This window comes from Barbus barbus, assembly GCF_936440315.1.
Source record: "Barbus barbus genome assembly, chromosome: 31".
In the NCBI taxonomy this organism is placed as follows: domain Eukaryota; kingdom Metazoa; phylum Chordata; class Actinopteri; order Cypriniformes; family Cyprinidae; genus Barbus; species Barbus barbus.
The window spans coordinates 27,773,666-27,793,918 of NC_136759.1; the positions used below are offsets into that span (position 1 = coordinate 27,773,666).

The 20,253-nt window shown below is 39.5% G+C and overlaps 1 protein-coding gene across 1 annotated transcript; it reads left to right on the top strand.

Moving 5' to 3' along the window:
- Positions 1–228: 228 nt before the first annotated feature.
- LOC306851809 (importin subunit alpha-3-like) lies at positions 229–18,727 on the top strand. Its single transcript, XM_079388256.1, has 17 exons — positions 229–582; positions 1,587–1,631; positions 1,729–1,818; positions 1,940–1,969; positions 5,309–5,361; positions 5,510–5,605; positions 5,700–5,785; positions 7,262–7,348; positions 7,684–7,853; positions 11,197–11,241; positions 11,310–11,441; positions 11,573–11,701; positions 13,756–13,860; positions 14,424–14,495; positions 14,573–14,735; positions 16,481–16,575; positions 16,878–18,727. The coding sequence occupies exons 1-17, from the start codon at positions 502–504 to the stop codon at positions 16,974–16,976; spliced, it is 1,578 nt and encodes a 525-aa protein (XP_079244382.1). The 5' UTR covers positions 229–501; the 3' UTR covers positions 16,977–18,727.
- Positions 18,728–20,253: the final 1,526 nt, after the last annotated feature.

Sequence of the window (20,253 nt, forward strand, 5' to 3'; positions counted from 1 at the left end):
GATAGATAGACAGACAGACAGACAGACAGACAGACAGACAGATAGATAGATAGATAGATAGATAGATAGATAGATAGATAGATAGATAGATAGATAGATAGATAGATAGATAGATAGATAGATAGATAGATAGATAGATAGAGTTTGAATGGTCTTGGCTGAATTTACCATCAAATTTTTAATCTTAATTTTTATGAAAACCGTGCGATCAGTTAGAAAAGATAAAGCACACTCGGTCAGATCAGTCTGAAGATCCGGGCTGAGTTTGGTGATGTAGCTTGAAAGCTCTAGGACGGAGGAGTTATTATAATAATATGAATAATAATAATAAACTAACTTGTGGTACACTCCTGCGAGGCGGCGCCGCTCCACCGGCAATCCCAGCATGCACCGCGCTTCATTAGCATAAAGCATTCCGGTATCTACAAGAGCCGAGCGAACAGATTTAGCTCCGGAGAACTACAAGCACATCTATATTACATATAATATCAACACAGAGACATGAGTGCAAACATGAGCGACAGCGAGAAACTGGACAAGCAGCGGCTGAAGAACTTCAAGAATAAAGGGCGCGATCTGGAGGTAAAGCCGCTGTGACGTCGAGCAGATTTACAGCCACTTCTCAAATAACCGTCAGATTATACACTACTGAGCGCTCATATCACTCTAACCGCCAAATATTTTCAGATATAAGCGTTTAAACGAGAATGGATCGGATAATTCAGTCAAATGTGTGACAGGAAGCTGTTAGCCGCGCGGCTAGCTGGCCGTGTTAGCCGTTAGCATCGAGCTAACGCACGTCGCAGCTCTTCATTAAAGTGTGTATTTATTAACAGTCATTAGAGTGAGTGTCGGGAAACGCTCGCATCGGTCGTGATTTGTGATTCTGGACTCGGTTTGTGTGGTTATCGTGTTATCTGAAAGTCCTGTGAGTGTTAGCATGAGCTGAGCGCTGGCCTGCTGTACAGACGCGTTTCTGCATCGTGTTTGTGTTCATACGACTCATATAGACGCTTTATTAAGAGTCAGTATCCTTTCTGAGGTCGCTGTGATTGTGTCCTGTGTTTGTGTGAGTGTTAGCAGCCGGATCACTGTAACTGCATCACATTTACACGAAACTAGATGCATCAACACACTGCGACTCTGGTCTAAACGTGTATGCGAGTCAATAATTAAGAGTATTGATCGACTTTCTGATGCGTTCAGGTTAAGCAGAATGACCCTAATTGTGTGTGTTTTTATATATATGTGTATATGTGTATATGTTTTGTATTGTCCAGGTGTTCCCCAGAACGCCCTCTTATCATTCACAGCACGATTTAAGTATTATATGTAACGTTATGCATGACATTTTGCATCTTAATTTTGAGAGAGAGATATTAGGTCTGTTGATATGAAATGAGTGCAGTAAGGCTGGAAACACTGGCTATTAAAATGCTTTCGTTTCTTAATGTCTCTGTGTAGGTTGGGTAGGTCACCTATAGATGTACACAGATTTGGGAGAGTTGATGGTTTAATCCCAGGGTGTGTGTGTGTGAGTAATTCACTGATTAGCATTAATGATCGTTCTGGTTTCTCCTGTACAGACGATGAGAAGACAGCGGACGGAAGTGGTGGTTGAGCTCAGAAAGGTATGATCTGTTCACACTGGATGAGAATGAGTTTTGTAAGAGATCGTGTAATGTTGATTGACTGAATCGCTTGCTAATACCTGGTGTGTTCCTGTAGAATAAGAGAGACGAGCACCTGCTGAAGCGGAGGAACGTGCCACATGAGGATATCTGTGATGATTCTGATGCAGATGGAGATTTCAGAACCGTAAGATCTCTTTAATCAGATCATTTCATAATTTAATGTTTATGAAGAGCTTGAGCAAGTGAGTTGAATTTTCAGTTATTATTGTAATTATTTTCTCTCTCTTTTTTTTTTTTTACAATAGCAAAACACTTCTCTTGAAGCAATAGTGCAGGTAAGTTGTGATTTGAGGAAAAAAAAGAAATGCTTAATGCTTTTTAAAAGTACAAAATCCTTTTAATAAGTGAATCTCATGAAAACACGTTCAGCTGTAATCAAATAACAAAAATTACATAATGAACGTGATATACATTTTAGAATCTTTATTTATTGTAACATATATTGTAAGTATTTCAAGTCCTAGTGAAAAATCATTATAGGTTTCTGGAAGAAGTCTCTTCTGTGCAACAAGACTGCATATATTTGATCAAAAATACAGTAAAAACAGTAATATTGTGAAATATTATTGCAATTTAAAATAGCTGTTCTCTATGTGAGTGTTATAAAATGCAGTTTATTTCTGTGATCAAAGCTGTATTTTCAGTATCATTACTCCAGTCTTCAGTGTCACATGATCCTTCATATTTACTTAAAGCATGAATAAACAAAGTATTTTATTTCAAGCTTGGAACACACCATCTATCAAGTGTAAGTCCACCGAAGTTAATCTACTCTTCTGTCTGATTTGTGGTTAAGGCTAGAAGGGATACAGCTGCAGCTACTGGACATAGCATGTACATATTTTCAGAGCCAACAATATCACGTGAAACCTATAAAAATGGTTTTAAAAAGTACATAGCGCCATAGTTTCATCACTTTAGAGCAGACATCCTGATTAGGGTTAGAGAGTTTAGCTCTAACTCTAATCAAACACAGCTGAGCATGCGAATCAGAGTCTTCAAGATCATTAGAATCACAGGTGGTGAGTTAACCCCCAGACTATGCTCCTTTGGGAGTACAGTGTGAGAACAGGAAAAACACCCCAGCAACTAAAGCACATAATCAATACAACATAGACACACAACTTTGCAACAGGGGAGGTAATCCAGCTCCGGCAAGCAGCCATTCTCGGCGCTGGTCACAGACCCGCTTGTCAGACTGGCGGTACAAAGCGGCGAGGGATCGGGGATCCCATGCGTCCATCGTGTAGCCAGCTGGGCAGTCAGGTTCCCCCGAACCCTAGACAAAAGACGAGATTAGACGAGAGAGCTAAGCAGGGAAGGGAAGGTAAGGGGAGGAGGGGGAGAGAAAAATGCGTCCGCCTTCGTTGAGAGCCAAACGAGAAGTAAAGTAAAGGACCTGTCACAGTTTAATGAGTGGGAAGATGACATGAAGCGTCAGTGCTAACCTGCATTGAAAACAGATGAGCGTGCATGTGCGTAAACGGCTCCTAAAGTTCACTGGATATTGTCCACAGAATAAGAACACATGTTTTAACATATTTTATTATTTAACACTCAGCAATTAACTTCAGCGCTACAAGCCATGCACACAGCACCGGACATGACGGGTTTTCTTGTACACAAAACGAGTACTTTAAAAGAATACCTCAGATTATTACTGTTACCATGGCAGCCAACAACAGCACATCTTAACCCTCCGCACACATTTATATTTAGTTATATTGAGAGTACAAATTCAGTCAATCTTTTTTTTTACCCCATTTTAACATGGATTTCTATGGAGACTGGCCATAGCTGTTGGGCAAGATGACAGATAGCAGCAGCACATAATATCTGCTTTCTGATTGGTCAGATCGCCTGTCAATCAAGCTCTTTGCGAACAGTCAATTGGCCCTTCAGGAGCAGGATTGGTCATCCTCCTGGTCTAAGGGCCTGTGTACACATGTCCACTTGCCTTGTCCAAATACCCACACTTGCAGTCTTGTTTGACTTCAGGGGAAGTCGTGGCCTAATGGTTAGAGAGTCGGACTCGTAATCCAAAGGTTGCGGGTTCGAGTCTCGGGCCGGCAGGGATTGTAGGTGGGGGGAGTGAATGTCCAGCGCTCTCTCCACCCTCAATACCACGACTGAGGTGCCCTTGAGCAAGACACTGAACCCCCAACTGCTCCCCGGGCGCCGCAGCATAAATGCTGCCCACTGCTCCGGGTGTGTGTTCACGGTGTGTGTGTGTTCACTGCTGTGTGTGTGTGTGTGTGTGTGTGCACGTTGGATGGGTTAAATGCAGAGCACGAATTCCGAGTATGGGTCACCATACTTGGCTGTATGTCACTTCACTTCACTTGAGAGCATATGCGCGCAACAGGAAGAAAGTGCCCTTATTAAAGCACACTAAATCCACACTATCTCAAATACCGCTCCGGACCTTTCCAATGCAAGTTAAATATTAATATAATAATTAGATATTACATCTAATTTGGTAGAAAAACAGTGCTTTTACGTTTTATTGGTGCAAAGATGAGTAGTGGTGATATTTATTTTTGTACAACATTTGCAACTGCTTTTCATCACTTAATTAGAAGCACCACAAGTTAAACTGTCATGTTATAAAGTAAAACACTATGTGTGTCCCATCAGGTAATGAAAAGAGACCCTTGTGGTCTTCATCCTCACTTGAACACATAAGTGTCTGTAAGTTCAGCATGGTCATCGTTATTAAGCAATAAGCACTAAATTCTCTCACTTAACTGTTATTGTCTTTGATCTTGAAATCAGCTGACGATAACATGCCGTGCATAGCTGTTGTTTTTAGTGACATGAACTCTGAATTTGCATATAGCAGGGGAGTTGAAGATCAGATTCATATTTGTTTTGCGGAGGTGCCTTAATGTGGCCAAGTGTTTTAACAAATCTGATGGCTGTCTGATCTGAGAAAACATATGAAGTGTAAATAGGCCCCAAGTGAGATGCTCACAACTTTCCCAATTGCTCAGATTTCCTTCATTGAATAAATGCAGGGTTCGTAAGGGTGCCTTGAAACCCTTAAATGCTTAAATTGTAATGTAGTGTTTAAGGTTCGAAAAGTTCTTAGATTTAGAATAAAGTGCTTGAAATTGCATTGGTTTCAGAATAATTTGCGTTATTACTTGAATAGTTCACTTTTTAGATAAAATAAGCCTAATTACGTTTGCCTTTTGCATTAAATGAAAACGACCCCGCTCGAGTCTGTGCATGTGGCTCTAGTGTTGTCTGACAGTCTTTATTGACCTGTGCTCTCTGATGAAACAGAGCGGGAGATAAAAAGTTGCCTCTTCAGCGAGCGTTGGCTTGAAAATGTTCATGTGAAATGCAATCCGGTGGTTATTAATAGCGTAATAACTTAATAGCATAAAATCTACTACTACCATAGTTGTAAAGTGCTGGAGAAGCTTGAAAAGTGCTTGAATTTGACTTTGGAAAAGGTGTAAGGAACCTGTAAATGCTTGAGACTCATTGATATGGACGTTTCATGAGATTCACCCTGGTAGTTTTTTTCTGTCTTGATGAAATGGCTTGTACAGAACATGAGTGTTTGTCTGTATAATGAGGTGTTTGGTCACTGTGAATGTTTGTAGAATGCGACCAGTGATAACCAGGGCATTCAGCTCAGCGCCGTTCAGGCCGCCAGGTGAGTAGCAGCTCATATTCATCGTGATGCTTGGTAATGGTAGTCGAGTGTTTTGTAAGTTTCCTCTGACTGCTCATGTGTTTGCTGTAGTATATGACTTATTGCGCTGTGACGCATCTTGTTGAGTATTGTTGACCTCATCTTGCAGGAAGCTGCTGTCGAGTGACCGCAACCCTCCCATAGATGACCTGATCAAGTCTGGTATTCTGCCCATCCTGGTGCACTGTCTGGATAGAGACGACAAGTACGACCCGTGTCGTGTGACTGACCGAGTCACTGTGTTTTTTTTTGTTCCACATATATTTTTCTCATGTTAATCATTTGTCTCTGTTCTGTAGCCCTTCTCTGCAGTTTGAGGCGGCCTGGGCCTTGACCAACATTGCATCGGGCACGTCTGAGCAGACTCAGGCCGTGGTGCAGTCGAGTACGTACACCTGATGCTCCCACGTTTGTTCACTACTTTGTTTTCAGAATCCTAGTTCATGCATTGTAGGACACAAGTGTTTTAGCATCTGTTGTGCTAGACAGAAATTTTCAATGGCACTTTCACTACTCAAGCTTTCGCTCTAATTAAAGTTCTGCACATGCCTAATAACAGAGATCATAAGTGATGGTTGACTAGTCATTTAAAACAAATCAACTAGGCCACTCATTTTAAAGAAGCAACTTCTGAGGTTTTTTTTTTTTTTTTTTTTTAACCAAGTGCTCAAGGTTTCAAAATGCAGTTGGAGACTAATTTATGAGACTAAATATTTAGATAAGCCCGTTTCAGAGTCAAGCAAGGCACTGCACTGTCTGACTGCATGATCCTGTTGTGAGTGTCTGTTTGCTGTAAACGCAGCTCCGCTCAAACTCCATCTCTGCATGTGCTGTGAGTTTCGGCCACTTTAAACGTGCACTAGATTCACTTTCACATTCATGTAATTTCCAGTACTTTTGTCAAGAGGGTCTGGCTGCAGACTTGCACTCTCAGACACTTGTGCTTCCAGTCTTGACTTGCAGTCTTTTATCTATTTATTTATTTATTTATTTGAATCTCTCAACATTTTACAACTGTAGCCAGGTGGTGAAGACAAGGAGAAAAGACACTAAGTATCACTTGCAGTCGTCACTTGCAATCCACACATATGGTGCGTGTTGCCAACGGAGACTAGATGCTGTGGTGGTTAAATGATTAAAACTAATTTAGTACCATAACATACAGGGTGCTGCAAGTCATCTATAAGAGAAAGACAAGACCTGGAAATTTGTGGCCACAGAACAGCAGAATATGAACGCAATGCGCAAAGTCTCTCGTTAATCATCCGCCGGAATGTCTTGTCTCTCACTTCATCTAACTGTGTTGCGCAGATGTTTATTACGTTTGAAATATGGATATTTTTCTTTAAAAAACGCACGGATTGGCTACAGGAGGCCTTTATTCATGCCCCGGAGCAGTGTGAGGCATGTTTTATGGGTGCGCACACTTTACTTGACATCTTGTGGACTGTTGAACCGAAACACCCACCCCCTGCAATGATAACGCTTGGAATAGCCAGGACAGTTTTTAATATAACTCCGATTGGATTCATCTGAAAGAAGTGAGTCATATACTCAAGGATGCCTCGAGGGAGAGTAAAACACAGGCTAATTTTCATTTTTGGGTGAACTAACCCTTTAACAGCGGTCAACCATGTTGTATGCAAATGAGTGGTCTGAACGTAATTACCCAGCGCTGTTTTGTTTTGGTTGTGCATGCGCACCACTTATGTTCACCCCTGATTATGCATTTAGGTTGGCTGGATTTCAAGTAACAATCTGAAAATCAGAAATATTTAAGAGTTAATTATCAGTGAGAGTGTAACTGTGTGCACTTTGCAACTGTGAACTTGTCTCATTCTTTATCTGTTTGCTTGTGTAGATGCGGTTCCTCTGTTCCTGCGGCTGCTGCATTCTCCGCACCAGAACGTGTGTGAGCAGGCGGTTTGGGCTTTAGGGAACATCATCGGTAAGTGATTAACTCTGCAAGATTATTACTTTATGTGCTGGAGCGTTATCACGAGCTGATGGGATTTGACACGAGTAAACCGGTCGTTGTCAAAGATCTAGCATGTAGCGTTTTGAGTTTCTGATGGTAGGTCATTGCCACACTATTCATCTCAGAAGTTGTGCTTCTCATCCTGATTGTCATGTGGTTCAACACACATTCTATTGGTTCAACACATTTGTCTATTGGCAAACACCATGGCAAGCGAGGAAGTGATTGATGGGTGCTCCTGTTTCGCTGGTTGTGTTCGGTCTCGTGATCGGAGGCTGATGGGAATGATCGCTGTGCTGTTACAGGTGATGGCCCTCAGTGCAGAGATTACGTCATCAGTCTGGGAGTGGTTAAGCCGCTCCTGTCCTTCATCAGCCCCTCCATACCCATCACCTTCCTCCGCAACGTCACTTGGGTCATGGTCAACCTGTGCCGCCACAAGGACCCGCCCCCGCCCATGGAGACCATCCAGGAGGTATGAGTGTGACGCGTCTGTGATCATAGAGTGAGCTTGCACCTAGGGCTGGGACATTTTTCAGGTTTTATTTTAATGTTTTGTCATGAATTTTTTTTCCAAATCGCTATTCCTCGATTTCTAAAAAATAGAAATATTACCAATCATTAGAATTAGACACTTTGCCAATGTCAATGATAACCGTAAAGGCAAAAGAACGATCCAAATGCATGTCGGCGCACGTGATTAAAGTGTCCCTATTATGGATTTCTGAAAATGAGCTTTCATGCAGTGTGTAACACGGCTCTAATGAATGAAAACATCCTGCGAAGTTTTAAATCTGAAAGTGCACCGTGTATAAAAGTCAAAAGAAAGAGTCGACTCTAAATCATTGAAACGAGACGTTTTTAAAACGAATCCCAAGCCGTTTCATGTTGACGTTAGCATATTGGCCGCCCACCTGATCTTTTCGTGTTGGTCTGAATGAAAATGCTAATTGATTCTTTGCCACTAGGTGCTGCTTTTGGAGCAGTAAAAATCTGTTTCCCTGGTAACGCTGTAAACAAAGCATCACTGAGCTCACAAACACTGCTTTAAATGAAATCAGACCAATCACTGCAGATTAGCGTCACTCAAAGGAGGGGTTTGGAAAAATGAATCGTTGAGTGAATCATTTGGGAGTCGTTGAGCAAGTAAGGTAAAAAAAAAAAATGCATGTAAGAAAATGAAAGTGTTTTTTGCATGCATGTCAGCCTGTTGTTGGGGACTCCCAAAACCAAAATATGAACCTTTCATAACCCATAATAGGGGCACTTTAATCAGACAACAAAAGACAAAGACAAAATTGCGCACTGCTCTTCACAGAAGGCCTTTTAAAAGGTCTTTAGCTTTAATTAGAAACAAAGGAAGCATTTTCCTCATTATTTCTGAACATATATATATATGTATAAGACAAGTTTGTACAAGATGTAGTTGTAGTTCATGCATCTTTTCTGCAAAGATATTTAACAAGTGATTTGTTTAACATTTACATCATGTTAACAACTTCATGTGTGCTGCAGTTGGAATAGAACTAGAATTTAACTAGAGGGTTAATAAAGAACAAGTTATTCAATCATGTTGTAGTCACTTTTCCAAGTTGATTAGTAAAAAAAAAAAAAGAGAATCGATTAAACGTTCTGACAAAATCGGTTTGAATTTCTTGCTTTGTCACCCAACCCTACATGTACCTGAGTGTTAGACGGCTGTTTGCAGCAGCTACTAACAGGTGGAATCTCTTCAAACCTTTCTGCCATCTGCTCGCTCAGATGCATTGTGCAGTTGGCCAAGCCGCACTAGCATTTACACTACCAATCAACCTTTGCAGTAAAACATGTTTTAAACTTATTTAGCTAATTATGTTCTGCTAGCTAGTTTTCAGTGGTCTCTCTGGTCTTCAAACTTTCACACATTCAACCAATAAACATTGGTTCAGAAGACCAAAACCTGTTTAGCGTGTTTCTTTGGGAGTTTGAGCAAACGCAAAAGTGAAAGTAAAGTGTGTCGTGCATGAAAACAAACACAAAATGACACATTTGCATGAGAGCACTCTGAAAAAGCCCAGAAAAACACAGGAGAGAGCACCTTGGCATAAAACAAATCAAAAGCAAGGATGAAAAAGCGTTACATATCGGATAAAGCACTGAAATTTAGGTATTTAGGCGATCTCCCGGTAAAATCAATTCTGACGCAGAGTGCAGCCAGCGGATCGATCCATTTGGCTGTTTTATGTAAATAATACTTATATAGTTCATGAAGATCACTTGCACTATATTTTTCAAAATGCACTCTTCTCCCCCATTTTGTGTGTAGTTTGTGAATCATTTGCACTGCTTGTATTTTTGTTGCACAATTTTTTACTGTTTGTTTTTTTTGTTCATACTCGGATTGAAAATATATATTCTGGAATTTTTTGTTTTTTTTGTTTAAACTGTATTTTGTTGTTATAACACTTTCCTTTACTCCCTAAATGTTTTTTTGGATACATCTATATTGTTGAAGTAAATAGACCTGTTTTTCACTGAAAAGCGCCTATAACAATATTGTAATAAATGGCTATAACTTGCTTGGGGAATATTATATGTAGACACAATTTTATTTGGAAGTGTAAAACACAGATGCAACTTTTCAAAGAAAAAAATCCAAACTTCAGGGGTTTTTGAGTACACGGTAAAAAAAAACCACCCAATTATTGCTTGTTTTTCTTAAAATTCTGGAAATTCATTAGTTCTTAGAGAAAACAAAGGGAAAACTGGGATTTTAAATTAGCTAGACTGAAACTTCAAGTTCTCCTGTTTATAACGATATATAGCACTTGATGCTGACTGCTAGAATAGGTCTGAAAAAAAACAAAGAAATGTACAGGAGTGTCAGGTGCCCCAAAAATGTTCTAGGTCTTTAAGGGTTAATAAGGTTAGAAATAGTCTTCTGTCCTTTTTTTGCAGGAAGTTCAGTTGGAATAGTAAGAATAGTGCGGTTTCCAATGAAATAAAATCGAGACTGTTTGGTGCAGTTCAGAGGTGGCATGAGCTCATTTGCACAGCAGTTACAAATGCTAAATGTTATGAGATTAGTGTAAATTGATTATAGATATATGAAGCGCTTTTAAATATAAACTAAAGCCTCCAGTTTTCATGAATGTGTCCTTGTATCATTCACTTAACAGAGTCATTCAGAAATGCTAGTTTATTCACGAATGAAACCGTTGTGTATTGATTGAAGACATGCACCGGTTCTACTGTGGTTGTCTGTGGAAGTGTTTTTGTTAGAAGTGAATCATATATTAATCATATGTGTCTGAAATGCAATTAATTTCAAGTTTATTGAATTTATGTAATACCAATTTTTTCAGTCGTTGTGATAGTCGTCCTGTTTTGGCGGCATTTTACTGCCATCTTACTTTAATTTCCATCCCTCGTCTACACTGCCCAGTTATTATTATTTTTTTTTAAACATGTATTTATGGTGAACGCATGAGCGTAATACAAGAGTACTACTCAGTCCATAAGCCTGCGCTGATTAATATTGAATTAATTTGAGTAACTCTGGTTGGTCATTGCACTCATGCACTTAATATACATGTTTGCAGTTACTTACAGTACTCAGTGCTGCAAAACTTCAAGATTAATCACGGCATCTTTTGTTTAGATCAGTTGTAATTGTGCAGCCCTACTCTGTGTTGCAGACTGTCTGCAGTATTCCTCATTCACATGCAGTGGTTTGCTGCTGACGCTCCCCTCATCAGTTGCTAGAGATTCATGCTAATAGCAGGTATAAGTGGCTCTGTTTGTTCATGCTGATGATCTTGTGTGTGTCTTTTGTACAGATTCTCCCTGCGCTGTGCGTGCTCATTCACCACACTGATGTCAACGTAAGTGCTGCTCTTGCTCTGTCTGTAAATGCACCGCTTGGTGGCAGATTTAACTCTGTTCTGTGCAGATCCTGGTGGACACAGTTTGGGCGCTGTCCTATCTCACTGACGCCGGCAACGAGCAGATCCAGATGGTCATTGATTCGGGGATCGTACCTTACCTCGTCCCCTTACTGAGCCACCAGGAGGTCAAAGTTCAGGTATGGAAGAGCATGTTGTATTGATGTCACTTCAGAGACATGCTCCAAACTTTTTTTTGCACTCGTTTAAATGTTCAACATGATGAGTAGCCTCTGTAATGGTTTGTATTGTTTGATTTTAATGAATGCAGACGGCAGCTCTGCGAGCGGTGGGGAATATTGTGACTGGCACGGATGAACAGACTCAGGTGGTGCTCAACTGTGACGCTCTGGGTCACTTCCCAGCTCTCCTCACACACCCCAAAGAGAAGATCAACAAGGTAACAAGTGCCCATGTGAATCTCACAGCGTCCTCAGGTCACATTTCACCCCTCAATCTCCAACAGATTCTTTTGCCACAAGTAAATTTAAAAATGCAGTGTGTAATATTTAGGAGGATCTATTAACAGAAATGCAATATACGTAACTGTTTTCAGAGGTGTATAAAGACCTTTCATATTGAACTGAGTAATTTCCGTCTACATACACCGCAGGTCTGCTTGCATGGAAGTCTTGTGCTGCCGTGTTTCTACAGTAGCCATAAACGGACAAACTGCTCTACAGAGCACGTTTCATCATTATGACACCTGACACAATGATGAACAAGCAACAATAACATCAGTTTACTGTATAATTAAGTAAATATAATTCCTTAATTTACCACTGGCTACTCTGTGCTGTCTCAGACGTTGACATCTTTGTCCTTTGCAACCTCCCAGCTAGATGCTAAAATTTACACACTGCACCTTTTAAATTTTATCATAATTGAGAGATTATGAATTCTGTTTTCAGCTAGGGCTGGACAATAATTCAATATTTTTATATATCAATATATAAAAATACAGAATTACTAAATTTTGCCATAAGTTAAATATATTAAGGTGCTGCAATATATAAATATATTGTGGAAACTTAAATTCCTGTAGAGCTGCTTTGCAACGATTTGTATCGTAAAAAGCGCTATACAAATAAACTTGGAATTGAATATAAATTTTTCAATAACAGTGATTTCAATTTTTTATTTTTATTTTTCTCTCCCTCTATTTTGATATGCATTACCAGTGTTTCCCACACATTCATTATTTGTAGTGGTTGACTTCGTTGAATAAACATTTCAAACAAACGTTTCAAAATGAAAACACGGCGCGGGTGTTTTATATGAATGTTTGTTTGAAGGAGAACCGACTGTCTTCAGAAGAGTTTCGATGGCATTTTCATTTTATATGATAAAGCATAATTTATGAGCGGAGCTGCTTTGATTAGTCATTACTGGAGAAAGAGGCTGTTTCTGGTGCTCCAAAAGTGCCTCCTGCTGGCAGAGAATCAGTTTGCAATTTCAATAATAAGCCCGTCTCCAGCAACATGTTTCTGTTGTTGCTTGCTTTTTTATTTAATTTGTTTTCTGCAGCAACTGAGCACTTCACATCCTTTATCCTGGCTGAAGCACTTTTGTTTCAATCTGTGAGAATAATCAACCTATGTTATAGTTTAAAGATATTAATATTAATAAGGTGAATCTGAGAGTCTTGTTTATTTGATGGTGATTTTCACATTTCCTGTTTGTATGAAGGATAAATACAAATAAAATGTTAATTTATTTGTACCGTTTTTATTTCATAAATATTATATAGTTATATGGGAGGAGGTTTCATACACTTGGCAAATTCATTTTTCAGAATTTTGTAGGTACAGACATCCATTGTGGGCATTCTTGGCATTTTTTTTCTGAGGCTATAAATAAATAAAATTATATCGTATCGACCCAAATATTCATGATATAAACTTTGGCCATATCGTCCAGTCCGAGTTTCAGTCTATGGAGTTTGGAGGGTTTATTTTATTTTGAACATGTTAAAGCTTGTTTTCATTGAAATAATTCATGTATTTATTTTGGGGTGAAATGCAGATCTCTAGATGCTCCCAAAAGTGAAATCAAGGCATAAATGATGTGCTTGTGTTGGATATGATGACAGCTGAGGTGTGGCGCTGGCGTGAGTGAATGCTGAACAGAAACGCAGCATAATGTTTAATTAATGTTTAAAGTGTAGTGTGTGTGTGTGTGTGTGTGTGTGTGTGTGGCTGAGGGTGGGGGTGTCAGAGATCAGTGCTGATACAGGAGTGCATCTGAGGCGGGCCGCTCACACAGAGGCTTCTCTGCGGTCCGGCTGATGATTAGAGCCTCGCTATCATCCTCTCCCTCAGCCGCCGGCGCCACAGTCTCAGCAGGGCCCGTGACCCGTCACACACGCCCTGCGATCTGATCCGACCGCCCAGCTCTCTCACACGCTCATCAGCTCGGATCATGTTTAATGAGTCTAATGTTATGCTCTTGCAGGAGGCCGTGTGGTTCCTGTCCAACATCACAGCAGGGAACCAGCAGCAGGTTCAGGCTGTCATTGATGCCAGTCTAGTGCCCATGATTGTTCTGCTGCTGGATAAGGTTGGTGACCGGAGCTCTCTTCACTGACTTCATTGTATTTAAAAACAGTGGCTTGTAGAGCTCAAGGCGTGCAGTGTATAGCATACATCGAGTGAACATTTACCAGTCAAACGTTTTTAAACTAAGATTTTTTTTTTTTAAAGTCTCTTCTGCTCACCAAGCCTGCATTTATTTGATCCAAAGTACAGCAAAAACAGTCAAATGTAATTTTTTTTCTATTTAAAATAATTGTTTTCTATTTGGATATTTAAAAATGTAATTTATTTCTGTGATGCGCAGCTGTATTTTCAGCATCATTACTCCAGTCTTCAGTGTCACATGATCCTTCAGAAATCATTCTGATATACTGATTTACTGCTCAAAGCATTTTTTTATAGTTGAAAACCGCCGAATATAAAAATTTCAAAACAGCATTTGTCTGAAATTTAAGTTTTTTGTAACATTATAAGTGTCTTTTTCCTATAGATACCAGTAGCTGTTTAGTTTTTGCAGTGCTGTTAAGATTGGTAGAGAATGGTAATGATCACTGGTATTGACATTTAAATGTTGGCGCTGTCTCACAGGGAGATTTTGGCACTCAGAAGGAGGCGGCGTGGGCCATCAGCAACCTGACCATCAGCGGCAGAAAGGATCAGGTGTGTTATTCACTCATACACACATGCTTATGCATGAAAAAGAGGCAGTATTCAGATGCTGTGGTCTCGTCCTGTAGGTGGCGTACCTGATCCAGCAGCAGGTGATTCCTCCCTTCTGTAACCTGCTGACCGTCAAAGACGCTCAGGTGGTGCAGGTGGTTCTGGACGGGCTCAGTAATATTCTCAAGATGGCTGATGACGAAGCCGAGACCATCGCCAACCTGATCGAGGAGTGTGGAGGTGAGCAGAGAGTGATGGGTGGAGCTGCTAGTGTTGGAGGACACCAGCCAATCGAATGCGTTTGTTAGAGGAGACATATCAAATATTGAGAGCTGGTGTGCTGCAGGAGCAGGGATGAGAAACACATAGACTGTTGTGCTGTGATGAACTTAAGGGTGTGTGATGTATATCCTTGGTGATATTATCGTAATTGTTGTTTTAACGATGTGCGATTTGACTTTATTAAATGTAAGAATTTGACTCAAAAGATAATGCACACTTTTTGAAAAATGGCTTTATAAAGGTAAAAAATGCCCATAAAAAGGAGTGTTTATCTGCTCCGCTGAGATCCAGATACGACGCGTCTGAATTCAGTGAACACACACGACTCGTGATTTACACGAGCTTAAAGCCAGATGAAGACTTTCAGTCTACAAATCACCATTTACCATGGATTTACTGTAGTAACACTAACTGCACCGTTTTGTGTCAGAAATGAGGGATATTCATATTGAATTTTATTATAGGAGTAATTCAATATTATAGTATTTATTTGTGATTTAAGCTATAGCATGTGTGCATATATACTAAATGTTTTAAGACTACTGTTTTCGTACAAATCCCTAAAAACAGTTTTTTTTTTTTACCCTGGTATTGAGGTGCTAGAAGTGTGGTTTTAACTGTTTATCAGGATTTAAATGTATGCTACTGTGGGAGACCAATGGTTAATTAAAAAAAAAAAACTTGGTCAGAATTAAATTTCACCATTAAAATGATAATGAACAGATTTGCATCTGCATCCTAACTCAAGCCTACTATTAAATGTGTATTTCTAAGAGACAAGAAAGTTATTATTATTATTATCAGGCAACGCAAACCTGTTTCATGATTTGAAACAATATCACTCTTTAGAAACAAAATAAATCTTGATAGAAAAATTTCTTAAAGGAACAACTTTCACTTTGGAGTAAAACTCTGGCTTTAAACATGCAAGAAATACAGATTTGACATTTATCGTGATGATTATCGATATCGACTGATATGAAAACATGATGATTTTTTTTGCCCATATCGCCCAGCCCTAATTAAACCGTTTTAATTTAATGCTGACTTAAAGGTGAAAAACATTTCTCAATTAATGCTGTAAACTATACAGCAAACCCTCCCATTTGGTACATTTCTAAATTACCGGTTAAATGAGCAATTAAGCCCCAACTGTTAATTTCAAATGATCAAGTATATCTGCTTTCTAATGACAACTTTATTCTTGTTCTTGTTCTATGAAATATATCAATTTAAACTACAGATGTTTAGTGACCTTTTTAAACCTCTGCATCAATTAAAAAAATGATTTATGAATCCATGTAAAGATCGTTCAAATGTATCTTTGTTTGTTTTTTTTGGAAATGAAAATTCAGCCGTACTGAAATGTAGCCTTTTAGCCTGTCCCACTTTACTCATTACTCTTGATCACCTCAACTGTATATGCCAATTAATATCATGCATCACATCATAATTTCAGATTAATTCATAGTAATTGTTTACTAATCTAAAATGTGTTGTACTCAATCAAATCAAACTAAGATTCAAAACGGTAGACATAGTTGTAACAGAACTGTTTGCAGATTTTCCAATGTTGTGTAATTTGACTTCCTCTTTGGTTAAGCACATTTCATAGATCTGTTTTTAGAAGTCTCAGGCCATGTTTTAATCTCTTACTGTGGGAAGTGTTTTTGAGGATGAATTTTGATCATTTGTTTGCTCAGGTTTGGAGAAAATCGAGCAACTGCAGAACCACGAGAATGAGGACATCTACAAACTGGCTTATGAAATAATCGATCAGTTCTTCTCATCTGATGATGTACGTTTCTGCACATTTCCTTTTTGACGTGTATGCTGTAAGGTTTTTTTTTTTTTGTGCTGCGAAACGATTAATCGCACCCAAAATAAGTTTGTTTACCTATGTGTGTGCGTTTTTGTATATATAAATGCACACATGCATATTTATAAAAAAAAAATGTGTATGTTAAATGGTATGTCTAATTTGTTTTTTCTTACCTCTTCAAGTGATTCCCCCATGAATAGTTAGATTTGTTCTTGAAGTCAAATGCAGCTCTTGATGATTCTCATTCTGAAAACCCCTTGCACTTGCCTTTCTTTCAGATCGACGAGGACTCCAACCTGGTTCCTGAAGCGATCCAAGGAGGAACGTACAGCTTCAATTCTTCCACCAACGTGCCAGCTGAAGGCTTCCAGTTCTAGACGCGACGGGGAAATCTGGAGTTTTGTTTGTGATGCAGCACTCTGTTCAACATTAAAAAAATAATTAGAGAGAGCGAGCGAGAGAGAGAGCGCGCGAGAGAGTGAGATAAATATTAGATCCGTTGTGCTTGGCTGATGGGATCCAGCTGCATCTAATCCAAGTGAAATTGAGTGGAGTTCCTTCTGAAGGAAGCGTCCAGACGGCTTTGAGACGGCTTTGAGTGGATGTGAGCGAGTGAGAGTGAGTGGCTGACTACTACGTTTCAAAACACGACCATCTAAACCGAACGCGTGTCTTTTCAACAAAACCAAACCGAACCAATGGGAATAACGAAGACGTCTCGCATGAATAATCTGAGGTAAGAACGCTAAAGGAGAACCTCACCACCAATGCCAACAACAAAGAGACGCGAATACACTTCTGAGGTGGCCTGAGGCATGTGTGTGTGTGTGTGTGTGAGTGGCCCCTGAGCTGAGGGGCCGCGTTCATCTGACGTGCTGGATAACGGACCCAGCAGGCCAGAGCCCTCTCCCTTCACGCCGCAGTCCAGCGGCACATCTCTGTGCTGCGTGTGCGCAACTGAATGGACGTGATACGTGTGTGTGTGTGTGTGTGCGCGTGTGACTGACTGGAGAAACGCAGGACTGAATGTAACGAACGCAGCGAGTCGACATCGTGTGGAAGGTGACCAATTCAACGGGAAATTGTGGAATAGCCTGGAAGAGGAGGCTAAACGAGTAATAATTAAAATAAATCACCTTCAATGGAATGACTGGACATCAGTGATCTAAAGAAGACAATGTCATGACTTTAATTTTCCCTTTTCTTTTAACTATTATTTAGTGTTGATGACACTGGACTGAGTTTTGGGTGTTGCGTCAAGGAGGTCGTTGGGGACGTGCGTTTTGTCCCAGTGTGTTTATTCCCCCTCTCCCCCCGTTTCTGCTTTTATTTTTCAGTGCTGGTGTAAATACATGTAATACACATTGTGCACTGTTGTACCTTTGCACAGACCCGGGCTATTGTATTAAGCGCTCTGCTTTCATGATGAGTTTCCCCCTTCTCTGTTCTCGGGAATAAATCCGGCTCCGTCTGCGGCCCAGTGGCTTTGATCATGTGGGGAGGTGTTTTATGTGTGCGAGGTTTCAGACATATCCTTTGCATGTGCTAAAGTGCAGCATAGTTCATTTTAGTGGGTTTTAGTTTTGTAAGTATAAGCTGTTTTTTTTTTTTTTTTCTTTTTTTTTGAAGTACCTACTGCAATGTTTGGCTTTTTATTTTTTTCTGCCCATTTATGCCCCTCACCAACAAGTAATTCTCCACCGTTTTGCACATTGCAGCATTGGAGGTGTGTGAACATTAGCAAGATGGACAAAACTCAAGCTCCTCCTTGTAGTGCAAATACAGAGTCCATCTTTATTTGTAGATATTCATGTCCAGTGTTGAGCGTGTCTCTGGCGGACTGTGCTGTGCCTTCATCCTAAAGCACGTACAGGTAACGATATGAAAGTGCTGTTTAGGTTTACCATCCTTTTGTTTCTTAATTTTAGTTGACTGTAGAGCTGTCTCTGTTTTGCATAACCTCTTGATGGCTACATTGATTTATTTACAGCCCACCCTCCCCAACAGCATTCCTTGTTTGCAAATATGTAGTTTCAAAAGAAGAAAAAATAGATGGTATACCTATCCTGTTGGACATAGACTACAGGCTCTGTACCGATTCAAATAAATATTCAAATGTGTCACATTCTCTTCAGCTGTCTGTAATATCTGAAAGATTTTAAAGAAGCTTCTGATGGTGATTTTTTTAAAGTAATTGCTGAATCAAGGATTATTTTTATTTATTTTAAATGCATTTACTTTATGGAGGGCCAAACCTACAAAACAGATTTATATATTAATTTGAAGGCATTTATTATCTTATTTTCCTTTTTCTGGCAATGAAGTCATTTATAATGACTGTTACGAGTTGAAGAAATGAGCAGTAGTGTGTAGACGTCCAAATGCAAAATAAGCACGTCTTATCGACAGAACTCTGAAAACTAAGCACAATAAGCTGTAGTTGGAAAAGTTAGATATTCATATTTGAGTCTCATCTTTTCAAAGACTTGATGCCATGAACTCCACACCAGGGGCTCGTTCTTCGTACCTCGCTTAATACATCTGAGATGATTTGAAAGATGCCAGATCTTCTAATCCTGATAACCGATCTCTGGCTAATTTGGTTCTTCAAACGAATTTTATTAAAATATCTGGATTGTTGTCTAAGATTACTGCGCTTTCTCATGTTCCCAGAAAAGGGCAGATGTATCGATACTCGAAACCACGATCAGCAATGCAGCGATTGGCTGGTGGCAAGACAGTAACGTAATGACATCAATTAAAGACACCGGATGAAAAACTTTATAAAACTTATAATAGATAAATGATTTACACGATTCCCAATTATTTATATTCACGATTTCTTGTATTTGTACAGGCTTTATATTTTTATTTCAATGTTGCAATTAGCAATTAATTTTATTTTTGAAGCAGTTTTGTTCCGTACAGTGTTAAAGTTTCTTAAGGGTCAAGATCAAGTTATCTGCATCTCCTGCACTCCTTTAAGCCACTCCCATAATGCCACCACTCAAATTAATACGCTTGTAATAAAGTAGCTGTGGCTGGGACAGATTTTAAGTATCAATTCTGCTTAAAAAGATGCAATCTAATCCTGTTTACATGAAATAAGTAAACGAGCAGGTTTAAGTTTATGGACCTGCTGCTATGACAGCAACTCCGGGATGAGCTTCAAAGAACCAAATGATCCAAGATCAGGTGAAATCGGCAACAATCAAATCCAGCTGAGTTAGTGACCCACGAAGAACAGACCCCAGGGGCCTGTACCATGAAGGCGGTTTAGCTAGCTATCCAGGTAAGTTTGTTTAGTGAATTAATACTTAACCATATTATGATTAAGCTTATGTCAATCGTTTTTTTGATCTCTCATATTTTGGTGGGTCTTGAAATAGTTTATACTTGTCTAGGTGGGTCGTGGAATGGAAAGGTTTGGGAACCCCTGACCTAGATGACACCAGCCATTCAGGAAAAACAGTGATTTACTTTAAAGCTCTGTTCTCTGCACAAGGAAATCTAAAATCCATCCAACGAGACTAAAATCCAAATTCATTAATGAGCTTCTCAACTAAAATATGTGGCTGAATGGTATTGAAAGCGGATAGTCAATAAAAAGTGATTTAACAATTTAATTCACAACAAAAGCAAACACTGATCACA

What these genes read in the sequence shown, in the direction of transcription:
- LOC306851809 (XM_079388256.1), top strand. Translation starts at nt 502, where the DNA reads ATGAGTGCAAACATGAGCGACAGCGAGAAACTGGACAAGCAGCGGCTG. An exon ending in GGCTTTAGGGAACATCATCG is followed by an intron (nt 7,349 to 7,683) that starts GTAAGTGATTAA and finishes GTGCTGTTACAG; the next exon opens with GTGATGGCCCTCAGTGCAGA. An exon ending in TTCACCACACTGATGTCAAC is followed by an intron (nt 11,242 to 11,309) that starts GTAAGTGCTGCT and finishes TGTTCTGTGCAG; the next exon opens with ATCCTGGTGGACACAGTTTG.